Below are 16,566 nucleotides of genomic sequence, written 5' to 3' on the forward strand. Positions count from 1 at the left end.
TCTTGTAATCCCTTTATCTATTGCTGTTCTTTCCTTGTTGTAACCCTTGTAATCCCCTTACCTATTGCTGTTCTTTCCTTGTTGTCTCCCTGTAATCCCCTTATCTATTGCTGTTCTTTCCATGTTGTCTCCCTGTAATCCCCTGATCTATTGTTGTTCTTTCCATGTTGTCTCCCTTGTAATCCCCTTAGCTATTGTTGTTCTTTCCATGTTGTCTCCCTTGTAATCCCCTTAGCTATTGTTGTTCTTTCCATGTTGTCCCCCTTGTAATCCCCTTATCTATTGCAATCAGGTGGCATAGGACTAGTAGTTAGCGCCTGATAAGGCAGCTCCTGCGAATTCCTCAATATTGTATCGATTAATATATATGCTAATAGTATTGACTGTATTAAAATTGTATATCTATGTACTGTAAAGTGCTTTAGAGTGGCTTATGTTAGCTAGATAGGGCCCTTTATCAAATGCTGATATTTATTTATTTTTATATCAGCTGATCTTTTTATCTATATTTCTCAATTTAGAAATGATGTTTTCGGCGACCCAAATCAACACATGCAAAATAGCACATACACGTATTGACACGGTCACGTATACATATAAATATAGCCACTTTGTTTCTATACTTGGACCGTAGTTTTTCCACACCCGGGGCACTCACGATTGTTAAATCGCACAGTTGTGCGCACCATGTATGCACGATGTGCGCAAGCTATGTTTGGTGCGTTGTGCGGTCCCACAACAGTACATATGTTTCAAGTATTTTAACCCAAAACAAACAAGATGTTTTAACTTCTACAAACTGTTTGCGTTATCAAGACAATCAGACAGTCGGTAAATTCATCAAAGTCCTCTCCGAATACACCGACCTTTGATGAAAGTTGAAAGGCTTTAACATCCGAACTAATACTAGGACAGTTCAAATATGTAAACACAAGTTCCCATTCACTAACCTAATGAACAATCTGATCATATTTGTAACATGAGGACAGCTAGGGAGAGCTCTATTGAAATATTCTATTGATCATTTGATATTATTTACTTTTAATATTTGCACACGTTTGATGTTGCGGAACACGTGATTTGTGAACAATATTATGAAATATACAGGATATTTACCAAAAATCTGTTTGCTTCCTAGCATTAATTTTATTTAAACACGCCAGCCATCATTTTATAGAATAATTATCATCAATTATATCGCGCAGGCCGGTTTAACTATACTAGACATTTCCAAAGTTAAACCACTCATTTATGTTGATAACTGTTGCCAACATTATGAAACAAATGCTCACGGCAAAACATTGAGCACTTTGAATGTATTTCATTAATAAGTTTTGAAACGAGCAGCATATTTGAATAAAACATTAGATGCAACAAATTTAACAGATAATCTCTATCTTCCTCTTACAATTTACTACCAGTGTTGTACTCTCTTTAATACAATAAAAAGATCCATTGTAGCACCAACAATGATAATAGGCCATGTATCACAATGTAACAATATTGTAACACCAACAATGATCACTGGCCATATATCACAATGTATCACAATGTTACAATTGTGCAGCACCAACAATGATCTCAGGCAATGTATCACAATGTATCACAATGTTACAATATTGTAGCACCAACAATGATCACAGGCCATGTATCCCAATGTTACAATATTGTAGCACCAACATGATCACAGACCATGTATCACAATGTTACAATATTGTAGCACCAACAATGAGCACAGGCCATGTATCACAATGTTACAATACTGTAGCACCAGCAATGATCACAGGTCATGTATCACAATGTTACAATATTGTAGCACCAACGATGATCACAGGCCATGTATCCCAATGTTACAATACTGTAGCACCAACGATGATCACAGGCAAATGTATCACAATGTTACAATATTGTAGCCTCAACGTAATCACAGGCCTTTGTATCCCAATGTTACAATACTGTAGCACCAACGATGATCACAGGCCTTTGTATCCAAATGTTACAATACTGTAGCACCAACGATGATCACAGGCCAATGTATCACAATGTTACAATACTGTAGAACCAACAATGATCACAGGCCATGTATCACAATGTTACAATACTGTAGCACCAACAATGATCACAGGTCAATGTATCCCAATGTTACAATACTGTAGCACCTACAATGATCACAGGCCATGTATCCCAATGTTACAATACTGTAGCACCAACAATGATCACAGGCCATGTATCACAATGTTACAATATTGTAGCACCAACGATGATAACAGGCAATGTATCCCAATGTTACAATACTGTAGCACCAACGATGATCACAGGCCAATGTATCCCAATGTTACAATACTGTAGCACCAACAATGATCACAGGCCATGTATCACAATGTTACAATATTGTAGCACCAACGATGATCACAGGCCAATGTATCCCAATGTTACAATACTGTAGCACCAACAATGATCACAGGCCATGTATCACAATGTTACAATATTGTAGCACCAACGATGATCACAGGCCAATGTATCCCAATGTTACAATACTGTAGCACCAACAATGATCACAGGCCTTTGTATCACAATGTTACAATACTGTAGCACCAACAATGATCACAGACCATGTATCACAATGTTACAATATTGTACCACCAACGATGATCACAGGCCAATGTATCCCAATGTTACAATACTGTAGCACCAACAATGATCACAGGCCTTTGTATCACAATGTTACAATACTGTAGCACCAACAATGATCACAGACCATGTATCACAATGTTACAATATTGTAGCACCAACGATGATAACAGGCTATGTATCCCAATGTTACAATACTGTAGCACCAACGATGATCACAGGCCAATGTATCCCAATGTTACAATACTGTAGCACCAACGATGATCACAGGCCTATGTATCACAATGTTACAATACTGTAGCACCAACAATGATCACAGGCCATGTATCACAATGTTACAATATTGTAGCACCAACGATGATCACAGGCCAATGTATCCCAATGTTACAATACTGTAGCACCAACAATGATCACAGGCCTTTGTATCACAATGTTACAATACTGTAGCACCAACAATGATCACAGACCATGTATCACAATGTTACAATATTGTAGCACCAACGATGATAACAGGCAATGTATCCCAATGTTACAATACTGTAGCACCAACGATGATCACAGGCCAATGTATCCCAATGTTACAATACTGTAGCACCAACAATGATCACAGGCCAATGTATCCCAATGTTACAATACTGTAGCACCTACAATGATCACAGGCCATGTATCCCAATGTTACAATACTGTAGCACCAACAATGATCACAGGCCTTTGTATCACAATGTTTCAATATTGTAGCACCAACGTAATCACAGGCCTTTGTATCCCAATGTTACAATACTGTAGCACCAACGATGATCACAGGCCAATGTATCACAATGTTACAATACTGTAGAACCAACAATGATCACAGGCCATGTATCACAATGTTACAATACTGTAGCACCAACAATGATCACAGGTCAATGTATCCCAATGTTACAATACTGTAGCACCTACAATGATCACAGGCCATGTATCCCAATGTTACAATACTGTAGCACCAACAATGATCACAGGCCTTTGTATCACAATGTTTCAATATTGTAGCACCAACGTAATCACAGGCCTTTGTATCCCAATGTTACAATACTGTAGCACCAACGATGATCACAGGCCTTTGTATCCAAATGTTACAATACTGTAGCACCAACGATGATCACAGGCCAATGTATCACAATGTTACAATACTGTAGCACCAACGATGATCACAGGCCATGTATCCCAATGTTACAATACTGTAGCACCAACAATGATCACAGGCCAATGTATCACAATGTTACAATATTGTAGCACCAACGTAATCACAGGCCTTTGTATCCCAATGTTACAATACTGTAGCACCAACGATGATCACAGGCCAATGTATCCCAATGTTACAATACTGTAGCACCAACAATGATCACAGGCCAATGTATCACAATGTTACAATATTGTAGCACCAACGTAATCACAGGCCTTTGTATCCCAATGTTACAATACTGTAGCACCAACGATGATCACAGGCCAATGTATCCCAATGTTACAATACTGTAGCACCAACAATGATCACAGGCCAATGTATCACAATGTTACAATATTGTAGCACCAACGTAATCACAGGCCTTTGTATCCCAATGTTACAATACTGTAGCACCAACGATGATCACAGGCCAATGTATCCCAATGTTACAATACTGTAGCACCAACAATGATCACAGGCCATGTATCCCAATGTTACAATACTGTAGCACCAACAATGATCACAGGCCAATGTATCACAATGTTACAATATTGTAGCACCAACGTAATCACAGGCCTTTGTATCCCAATGTTACAATACTGTAGCACCAACGATGATCACAGGCCAATGTATCACAATGTTACAATACTGTAGAACCAACAATGATCACAGGCCATGTATCACAATGTTACAATACTGTAGCACCAACAATGATCACAGGTCAATGTATCCCAATGTTACAATACTGTAGCACCTACAATGATCACAGGCCATGTATCCCAATGTTACAATACTGTAGCACCAACAATGATCACAGGCCTTTGTATCACAATGTTTCAATATTGTAGCACCAACGTAATCACAGGCCTTTGTATCCCAATGTTACAATACTGTAGCACCAACGATGATCACAGGCCTTTGTATCCAAATGTTACAATACTGTAGCACCAACGATGATCACAGGCCAATGTATCACAATGTTACAATACTGTAGCACCAACGATGATCACAGGCCATGTATCCCAATGTTACAATACTGTAGCACCAACAATGATCACAGGCCAATGTATCACAATGTTACAATATTGTAGCACCAACGTAATCACAGGCCTTTGTATCCCAATGTTACAATACTGTAGCACCAACGATGATCACAGGCCAATGTATCCCAATGTTACAATACTGTAGCACCAACGATGATCACAGGCCATGTATCCCAATGTTACAATACTGTAGCACCAACAATGATCACAGGCCAATGTATCACAATGTTACAATATTGTAGCACCAACGTAATCACAGGCCTTTGTATCCCAATGTTACAATACTGTAGCACCAACGATGATCACAGGCCTTTGTATCACAATGTTACAATACTGTAGCACCAACGATGATCACAGGCCAATGTATCCCAATGTTACAATACTGTAGCACCAACAATGATCACAGGCCAATGTATCACAATGTTACAATATTGTAGCACCAACGTAATCACAGGCCTATGTATCCCAATGTTACAATACTGTAGCACCAACGATGATCACAGGCCAATGTATCCCAATGTTACAATACTGTAGCACCAACAATGATCACAGGCCATGTATCCCAATGTTACAATACTGTAGCACCAACGATGATCACAGGCCAATGTATCCCAATGTTACAATACTGTAGCACCAACAATGATCACAGGCCATGTATCACAATGTTACAATATTGTAGCACCAACGATGATCACAGGCCAATGTATCCCAATGTTACAATACTGTAGCACCAACAATGATCACAGGCCATGTATCACAATGTTACAATATTGTAGCACCAACGATGATCACAGGCCAATGTATCCCAATGTTACAATACTGTAGCACCAACAATGATCACAGGCCTTTGTATCACAATGTTACAATACTGTAGCACCAACGATGATCACAGACCATGTATCACAATGTTACAATATTGTACCACCAACGATGATCACAGGCCAATGTATCCCAATGTTACAATACTGTAGCACCAACGATGATCACGGACCATGTATCACAATGTTACAATATTGTACCACCAACGATGATAACAGCCAATGTATCCCAATGTTACAATATTGTAGCTCCAACGATGATCACAGGCCTTTGTATCACAATGTTACAATGCTGTAGCACCAACAATGATCACAGGCCATGTATCACAATGTTACAATATTGTACCACCAACGATGATAACAGCCAATGTATCCCAATGTTACAATATTGTAGCACCAACGATGATCACAGGCCAATGTATCCCAATGTTACAATACTGTAGCACCAACGATGATCACAGGCCAATGTATCCCAATGTTACAATACTGTAGCACCAACAATGATCACAGGCCATGTATCACAATGTTACAATATTGTAGCACCAACGATGATAACAGCCAATGTATCCCAATGTTACAATATTGTAGCACCAACGATGATCACAGGCCTTTTTATCACAATGTTACAATACTGTAGCACCAACAATGATCACAGGCCATGTATCACAATGTAACAATACTGTAGCACCAACAATGATCACAGGCCATGTATCACAATGTTACAATATTGTAGCACCAACAATGATCACAGGCCATGTATCACAATGTAACAATACTGTAGCACCAACAATGATCACAGGCCATGTATCACAATGTAACAATACTGTAGCACCAACAATGATCACAGGCCATGTATCTCAATGTTACAATATTGTTGCACGAACAATGATCACAGTGTATGCATCTCAATGTTTTAATATTGTAGCAACAACAATCATCGCAGGCCATGTATCACAATGTTACAATATTGTAGCACCAACAATGATCTCAGGCAATGTATCACAATGTAACACAATGTTACAAAATTGTAGCACCAACAATGATAATAGGCCATGTATCACAATGTAACAATATTGTAACACCAACAATGATCACTGGCCATATATCACAATGTATCACAATGTTACAATTGTGTAGCACCAACAATGATCTCAGGCAATGTATCACAATGTGTCACAATGTTACAATACTGTAGCACCAGCAATGATCACAGGCCATGTATCACAATGTTACAATATTGTAGCACCAACAATGATCACCCAATGGTATCACGATGCTTAACCACAAGGACATCAAAAAAGAATACCTGATATGTAAAAAATGATTTTTAAATACATTGTGATGCAAATAATGATTATAGAATAAACCAACAATGTTATAGACACTGCAAAGTCAATAACGATTACAGAGTATATATATTGATGTTTTTCCCGCTGTATTAAACACAATGAGCACATGCTGATGCCAAAATGTTACAGCCACTGTGAACAAAACAAGTATTACAGACTTTATGTAACAATGGTTTAACAACTATTTTGCCATGGATGAAAATACCTTAATTTGTCCTCATCAATATACATGAAAACAATATTGGTCGAACTGCGTTATGTCGTTCAGACCAACAGCCATCTTCGAGACCATCGGCTCATGTCTTGCAGGAATGGAATGCTTGTATGCCAAAGGGGAATATCGAGATATGTTTACACATATATTACCGAGTTCCTTCTGGATCGATAGTGACATATAGAGAGCATATCGAGATATATGAATTGATATTTAACCTTTAAATATTCGTTGAACAGGTAAATAATTCATTTTGAATATATAACACTGCTGTATCAGTGTGATCAATGAGTCTACCAGATGGCTCCTGATGTCGTTGGCAAGCGGAGCTAGTATTTCAACTTATGGTGCTCGCTTGTCTATCCTATTACTTCCAAGTGCTTTGGTGCGGTATAACCCTATCCTAGTATATCATGTTAGACAAAAATTGCAAATTGATTTCAATGTCAGAATGTTTTTTTATGTATGTGTACACTCGCAAGTATTTATTTTAATACAGTATTGACACATTCCCATCTGTTCCTGCGCATTATATACAAATTAGATACGAGACTGTCGTGGGCGTTTGTGTGTCTCCCGCTGGACACCTAATGGTGTGTTCGCTTGTTTTTTCTATGGACAGAACTTGCTGTGGATGTCTACGTGCCTTCCATTGGACACTGGCTGATGTTGACGCTTGTGTTGTGTTCCGTTACACATTGATGAGGGTGCATGTGTGCACTTCCCACTGAACGCTGAATGGTGTAAACATTTGAATTCAATAGTTTTACTTTTTTAAACATATATGTGAAACGCTAGTGGAACCCTTGCTCACCCGGAATGTGTTGTAGAATAGGACCCTATCATCGGTACGTGTTTTGTTTTTTGGTTTTTCCCCCCTTGTAAGCTTACTTACGCTGATAAAATAGGATAACAAAATATATAAGTACACCTCATCTTCATAACGGCGTGTTTGATTGAATTATTGTGATCAAATAATGAGGAAATAAACACCATGTGTCCTTCTTGCGCTCAAGATACCCCGGTCTTATATCCCTTATGTGAAGCCTCTTCAGGAAACGAGTGAGAGTTACAAAACTAAAGTTCCTAATGACAACAACAGACGACAACACGGGTGCAGTAGCCTGGTTCTCTTTGTGTTATTGTTCCATTTTGATATAAGACATATATTGACCTTGTTGTAGGGATTTTCCCTACTGAAAAAGCAATAAATATATTAAAAAAACATAGTTTGACTGTGTTCGAGAGCCTGTGTGGTAACCACTGGTTAAATGGATGTCGGCTTGCTTGTTGCTAAATGCTCATCTCTGTTTCATTTTCAAATTTGGAATCCTATCTTCGTTCCCTTTACCGTTTTTATAACCTGTACAAAAAAACTCACTCCATACGACAACTTTTGATCTACACAATTGCATTTAATATTAATTAGCATGCATGTAATGTAAGAAATATAGATTATTTAAAATAATACTCGTACTTATAATCAATAGTCCTCTTCTATCAAAAGCAGAACATTCCAATTCTTAATTAGAAGAACACTGGATAAACAGAAAGACAATATAATGAAGATGCAGTCGTAGATTGTCTGACAAAGACACTTTACGTAAAAAACGAGAAAGATATATAGAGATATGACTTTCCCGACGTACTTTGTATGAGTTGAGTTAGGACAAACCATAAGAAAGACATTACAAGTGTTATCTGTTCAGATGTAAATGTATGCATACTACATCGTTGTATCAGCGACTAGTTATATATATCATATACAGAGAGAGAGAACCGTAAAAAGATATTTTGTTCAGCTTTAAGATTCAGAGGATATCAAATTGTTTTTCATTACATGTGTTGCTCATCTTTTTAAGTTAAACAAGAGGAAATGGATTTATAGAACGTGTAAAAACAACTGAATTAATTATAACAGAATTAATTAATAAAATTAGGAAATAGAATCACTTCATATAATTAAATACTTCACCCCTTTCCCATGAAATATGCTCTGTTCTCTCATTTCCAATGAGACATCCACTACAAAACAAATGCTGATACTGTCTTAGCTAGTGTACTTTTGTTTTCAAAAATTAATTAGGTTTATTCTATTTAGGAACCGATGTATTTTAATGTATTTAGTCACATGGAAAATAAATAGTTTGCATATTTTTACTGCAATGTGCATAATTAACAAATATGTTTTATCGTTGATTTTTATCTTTCTGTAAAAATATTATCATCACTGAGAACATGATACATTACGAAAGCCCCTGGGCGCCAAATCAGATGAGTAAACATTTAATGTTACGTCCGCCAGCAGAAATATATTTATTCCCTGGCAACTATTGGCTTCCGTAATAAATAATCATCGCTTTTACCGCAACACTACTTAAGTATTTAAGTGAGTATAGAATCGTGAAAAACTGTCGAGGCATATGACTTATTTAAAAAAGGATTAGTTAGTACAAATGTCAAAAAGAATGGCAAACAAAAGAAGAGTGAATAAGTGCTTGTTTGTTGTTATTTTAAATGCAATGAACGATGCAAAAATCGTCTTGTCTCCATCTCGATAGAATAGACGAATTGAAACATCATACATTTTATACCAGAAATGATGCTAGCCAGGATTAAAAGGTTCGACAATAAAAAATGGTATTCCTCACGTTTGCCCAAGAGAGGCATTCGCTAAACCGCAATACATTACATGATATAATAGTTTAGGTATACGTTAAAGCCAAAAGTTGTAATAAAGGGGTTTTTAATACTTATCCATTTCGATATGTTCAACATTTATTCGAAACATTTTAGACATCGATTTTCAATCTTTTGACCTTTCGTAAAACTTATCAATCCTTAATGGACAGAATTGCCATGTGATGCAGTACTTTGGCTTTACGCATCGAGTGATGAAATGTTTAAATATGTTTTTGTAAAATGGCGTCAGGAAACAGCGTCAATGATAATGATGAGTATCCAAACTTACAATAAACTTGTGTATTTGACCCAGAGAACACCGAAGTATGAACAAAACTGTAAATTACGCATAGTTTTAGGGTCAAGAAATACAAGATAAAACATTTGGGTGGTATTTTCACTGTGGATTTTAAGTTGCTTATTCATTTCTGTGAATATTATTAATTAACACCTTCTACGTTTTATACATTTGCAAGAAATATCTCCCTTTGACTTCGGCCGTCTGACTATTTTAGTATGACCATGAATACATTCCAAAAGTCTATCTAAATACGAGAGTAATTCGCTGCAATATCAATTCATAAAGAGCCGCACTGTCTTAATAAAGCAGAACGAATAATGTCCGAGCACAAAACTTCCAAAGAATATATCGTTTGATGAATGTGTTTAGGGTGCTATCATCTTAAAGCTGGAGCAAGACTTACAGTTTGCTGCGCTCATTTGACCTTGTTAAATACTACCTTTCTCATGACCACCATAAACAAAAGAATATCTAACGACATTCCTCAGGTTCTCATAGATGTTGCTCTCGAATAGGATATTATGTTAATATGACAATAAAAAAGTGTTTTACAAAATGTCTTCATTGGATATTTGATGTTAAAAAACAGTATTTCACATATCGACTGAACCACAAATAGTATTACTTATTCAAACCCAATAAAGTATACATACATAATATAGCACCATCTTATAGAATAAAATTGGTTAATACAATGACAATGGTAGTTTTAAACGTATTGTCATGAAATCTTAACTAGGAGTCTGTGTCCCCTATCTGTTGATAGTCTAATTTTTAACATCTTTGAATAATACAACATTGCTGACACATATAAACATACGTAGGTGTAAATGTCCCAGACATTTAAAATGAAAATTATTTTGCGAGAAACGCTGGAAGAGCCAAATCTGGCACAACTCAATTTTGATAGTGAAGTCACCAAGGTTGAAGTCATGCTACATCTGTGCATGATCTCGTGATTTAATAATGCAATACAGTCGAACCTCGTTATCTCGAAGTCGACGGGATCGTTGGGAAACTTAGAGTTATCCGAGTATTCGAGTTAAGCGAGTTCCTATGTTTGGCATAAAGCTTGGTAAAGTGTTTGGTCCAATATGAGGCTATATATGTCATTGATTTCTCTGACAATCAACGTATTTAAACAGTCGATAGATGACAAAAAAATAACTATAAAATAAAAATTAACTTATTCATAATCATATTCATTAATTAATTAATGTTACAATAAACGCACATGCTGTCTCCGACCTCGTGCTATGCTGATAGAAATTTCAATGCGGAAATGAAAGTGCGCAAGTCTTTATACAAATCACTGTATTGGTGCATACACGCTGGATTGCTCAGTTGAAATCGACATTCCGAAATGGGTATGAGTTAATCAGGAAACATAGCCACATTTATAGACCCCAATGACACTTGACATCTCCTCAACACGACGTACTCAACAATAATTATCATATTGTTCCTATAATCTCTCCATTAATTATCAGTGCCATACCAGCTCCTGTAAAAACATAAACCAACGAACCAGTCCTAAGTTGTGATTTTACTGTGGAGCTTGTGTCGGCAACTTTGGTGTAAATAAAGTGCTATTCAAATTGTTTACGGGCTCGCAGTAAGTACTAATTGTTGTTAATATTTGTACAAAGTGTTTTTACAGTCAAACACATTTTAATGCCATAAGTTTAATCGAAGTAATTATGACCGAGCGTAAGCTGCTCTATGAGAACGATGTTTACCGTAGCACTGCGTCTTATATGTATCAAATAATTAAAGAGTATATGATAGACTTGTGAATCTTAAGAAACTTCGAGGTAGGAGATATTTTTATGTAGGATTTTCGTTGTTGGGACCGATGTTTCACTTCGGGATATCCGAGTTTTTCGAGTTTTCAGAGTTCGAATTTCGAGTTTTTATTACTAAGATTAAGAAGAGTTTTAGCCGGGACCGATGAAATACTTCGAGTTAAACGGGGTCTTCGAGTTATACGAGTTCGAGATAACGAGGTTCGACTGTAATTATATTTCTTCATTTTTTTAGTCAGACGACGCTATATTATAGCTTTGAAGTTTGACAAAAATCGTTCATTTTCGCCATAAACCAAACATGTTCTGGATATTGGATTCAGAGTAATGCTAATTAAAATTCTTCCATTATTGGTTTTACATGTGTAAGACTTATAGAGAAGTATTATATCAATATATACATGTACTGTGCTGCGTTAGTTTCCTATATCATATTTTGTTTTATGTTTTGGCGATATTCAGTGACCTTATTGCAATCATTTCATGCACTGATAAACATACTTTACAAAGTTCAATATTGTAAATATTTTTGCTATCATATTTATTAATTTTGTTGTTGTAGGGTTGGTATACTGGTGGGTCTGCTGTTTATACTAATGGTAATCGTCATACAGTTACAGTATTTTTCAATTTCTGGATCTCGACGAGTAAAACATTGGGAACATTTTCTTTGGAAAGCAGATAACATAAACAACGAAGGCCATGTTAAAGAAAAACGACACATCGCCTTCTTGAAAGTACATAAGGCAGCAAGTTCAACAGCTCAAAACATCTTCCTTCGGTTTGCCAGGCACAGGGATTTACTAGTGGTTATGCCACATGTCCCTAAATTTTTCTATCCAAACATCATTAGTACTGGAACATCAGTGACTTCAACGAATATTCTTCCGCCTCCGTCAAACAGATCCTATGAAATTCTCTGCTGTCATGTTTTATACGACAGAGTAGCATTTGAGAAAGTAATGCCGAAGGACACTGTCTATATCGGGATAATACGAGAACCCTTCGAACATTTTATATCGGTTCTGAATTATTTCCGGCCCGGAGAGGTTTTAAAAATTAATGATACCCTACCGGTATCGAAATATTTACAAAAACCGACACGTTACACAAAACTGACCTCTAAAAGTTACGTGAACAGCAGAATGGCAAGAGAGTTCGGCTTCCCGTCGGATCTTTTTGAAACTCGAAATGAAACTGGTATACAAGGTTATTTAGAGAAATTAGAATCTGAGTTTGAATTAGTTATCATAGTGGAACTTTTTGACGAATCTTTACTATTAATGCGTCGACTTCTCAATTGGAGAATGTCTGATATATTATATGTAAAGAAAAATGTAAAAAGCAAATTATACGAGAAAATTAAGTTCACTGTCGGCGATGTTGACCTGTACAAAAAATGGTCAGTGCTTGATTACGCTCTGTACGATCATTTTTATCGACGGCTTCAAAACCAGATTCGTATGCAAGGTACTGATTTCTTTGAGGAACTACTTTATTTTAAGCGCCTGCGGCGTGATATGGAGTTGTACTGTAACCCGATGCCGGGGGTAAAAATGTCAGCTGAGTATCATTTCGTCGCCTCAAGATGGAATTCCGCTTTCACCATCACTGAAGAAGATTGTCATTACATGCATATCGGGGAAACAGCTTTCATAACAGAGATACGTCTACAACAATACGGGTTTTTCAACGACAGACCGGAAAAAGTGACACAAAAACAAACCGAGAAGACCAAATAATGTGAAGCAATGCATGAATATTGAGTGTTAAACCATAGCGGGTTACCTTTTCACAAACTGTTACCTTTACAAAGAGTATTTACAATGTAATGTTAGTTTATGTTGAGTATTATTAAGGAAACGGGAGTGAGTGTTAACGTCTGTGCAGTGGACACGAAAAACAATTGTCCCATGTTGAACAAGAGCAATTGTCCAATAGTGAACGAGAACAAGTGTCCCATGGTGAATGGGAGCAATTGTCCCATAGTGAATGAAAACATTTGTCCCATGATGAACAAGAGCAATTGTCCCATAGTGAATGAGAACGATTGTCCCATAGTGAACGAGCACAATTGTCCCGTGGTGAATGAGAGCAATTGCCCCATAGTGAATGAGAGCAATTGTCCCATAGAGTACGAAAACAATTGCCCCATAGTGTACGAGAACAATTGTCCCATGGTGAATGAGAGCAATTTTCGATATCAAAGCTATACAATATGAAAGGTATATAGGAACAACTGTGGTCGTTTATGCAATTTTTTTGTTTCAAAACACTATACGTTTACGTACATATCGAAACAAAATATTGAAGTAGAGATGATTGATTGCATTTTATATTCACTTTCATCATAAATCTAGTTTTATAGAATGTATAAGCGAAAATCAAGTATTGAGAATGAAAATCGGTCACGAGTTAGATAATTTGTTTCTCGCATAACATAAAGGGTTTGACGACACGTCACATGATGTCATCTGAAATTGTAAAATTATTCAGAAAATACACTATGGGCAGGTAATAAACGTAGCAGTTATGGAAGAAAATATAGATAAAGCGTATATAGTAACTTAACCACGGTGTTTTGTTTCCAATGCCAAGGTAAGTTTATCCGAGAGTTGGTCACATCAGTAAATAATGTTGATGTAATATCGAAATCACAAATTCCACGCAGAAAACAGACATATTAATATATGGTAAAGACATATTATGGTAGTGATCCCTCATCAGATCCTGGTATATGAACGTTATTTGGGACCACGAACTCTGTCCCCGTTGTTCTCGCTGAATTATTTTGACTGTTTAAATGATTATTGCCAACTTCAGGCTTGATATCAAAAACGACCTGCGGAGATGTCATTCTAAACTTGTGGAACTCCTTGTAGAAAGTCACGAAATACAGCACAATGAAAATAGCTATCAGCCATTCGGATATCGTAGCCACCAGGTGTTCAGCGTATCCCTAAATGCAACAAAATACGGAATTCATTGTGAATGCAAGTATATTAATCCGTATTTACTATACAATGCAAAATCAATTGATTGCATTTATCTTTAAAAAGTAGGAATACATTTTGGTCAAGTTTTGAGATAGCTTAAAATAACCTTAAATACCAATAGACCAATTGATAAAGTATAAAATTCGTTTCATTTAATTTGGTAGACCGCACAAGGCTAAGATGTTGAAAGCATCGTATTAATATGAATAAAGTTATTATTTTATTCCATCTTATGGTAATACGCCCTATCCAAAGGTCCGAACTAATGACCCTGTTAACTATCTGATGTAAATAGTAATTCAGCTATGATCAATGTAAGGTCCAATTAAAAAGTCCAAAGTAATTTTATGCAAATTGTACGTTTCACAATAATGTGAAACAGCAGTTGGGAAGAGAATTTGCAAAGCAAAATACAGGATATCTAGCGTTCTAGCATTGTAAATTCCTAAAAGCAGATCAAGAGAACATTATTGAGTTTCCCTTGCATAATATGTAATGAAAGCAGATTATGATGTTCACATAATCATTGTTAATGCAAATAGTGTCGAACTAAAACAACAGTTTCTTTGACATACATTCCAACATGTGTATATTCAAATGTAGAGGAGATTTACAGTCTTGTCAGTGATACGTTTCAATTTTTATAAACTAAATGTTTAATGAATACACTGTTCTAGAGATCCTTGAGTAACTACGTGTACTAGTTTCCTCCGTCTTAGATAGCAATGCCAACAACACAAAATAACGTTATACAGCTTTAGTATCCTACAATTATAAAATGTTAAGCAATGTTTCTGTATTTATAGGTCATTACAATAACAACATATAAGAAACAATATTTAGATCTAAATTGAAATGTTATAAAGAAACAGTTTTGAATACATAAGTATCGAATAGTTTATATAAAAGAATTATTTCAAAACGCGCATAGTATCACATTGCACGCATAGATACATTTTGACATTAAAATAGAAAACAATTTTAACATGAGAGCATATCAATCACCAGGACAACACCAAACTTACCGGTTCGGACGGTTTCCATCTCATGTGATATATATGATTACCTATACCACTTGACTCAGTACCTGAAAAAGCTTGTTACGAAGTCAAGGTACAACATCATATTGTATAAATATTGCTCAGAGTGACATTGAAGCATAATGTCGATCATAGGACATTAATGTGTAGACGTTTCCTGTCAAAGCAGATTTTATTGGTGTTTCATGGTAAGTGCAAGGGAGGTAATCAATATAAATTGTGGGGCTGACGACAAAACTAATAACAAGACGTGGAAACAGACGTCAGGAAGGAAAGGAGGCAAAACACAATAACAACAGCCCGTACAAAACAAACTGAGACAGCAAATGAAAAGGAAATACAATGTGAGCTCACCCTAGCTATCTGACGACAAAACCAATACCAAGACATGTAAACAGACGTCAGGAAGTAAAGGAAGTTAAACACAATAACAACAGCCCGTACAAAACAAACTGAGACAGCAAATGAAAAGGAAATACAATGTGA

The 16,566-nt window shown here is 36.4% G+C and overlaps 2 protein-coding genes across 3 annotated transcripts in view; one reads left to right on the plus strand and one right to left on the minus strand.

Annotated features, from left to right (window-relative positions):
- The window catches only part of LOC110440857 (galactose-3-O-sulfotransferase 3-like), a 26,821-nt gene extending 12,806 nt beyond the window's left edge, over positions 1-14,015 (plus strand). Inside the window, exon 2 of the mRNA XM_021483983.1 lies at positions 12,607-14,015. Coding sequence (XP_021339658.1) covers positions 12,607-13,786 — 1,180 coding nt within the window. The 3' untranslated portion in view covers positions 13,787-14,015. The remainder of the gene's footprint in view (positions 1-12,606) is intronic.
- Positions 14,016-14,100: 85 nt separating this feature from the next.
- LOC110440868 (DNA damage-regulated autophagy modulator protein 2-like) overlaps positions 14,101-16,566 on the minus strand; it is a 31,369-nt gene continuing 28,903 nt past the window's right edge. For both annotated transcript variants that reach the window (XM_021483994.1, XM_021484001.1), the window contains one exon: positions 14,101-15,003. In XM_021483994.1, the coding sequence (XP_021339669.1) occupies positions 14,749-15,003 (255 nt within the window). In that variant the 3' untranslated portion in view covers positions 14,101-14,748. The remainder of the gene's footprint in view (positions 15,004-16,566) is intronic.

This window comes from Mizuhopecten yessoensis, unplaced genomic scaffold (assembly GCF_002113885.1).
Source record: "Mizuhopecten yessoensis strain PY_sf001 unplaced genomic scaffold, ASM211388v2 scaffold1779, whole genome shotgun sequence".
In the NCBI taxonomy this organism is placed as follows: domain Eukaryota; kingdom Metazoa; phylum Mollusca; class Bivalvia; order Pectinida; family Pectinidae; genus Mizuhopecten; species Mizuhopecten yessoensis.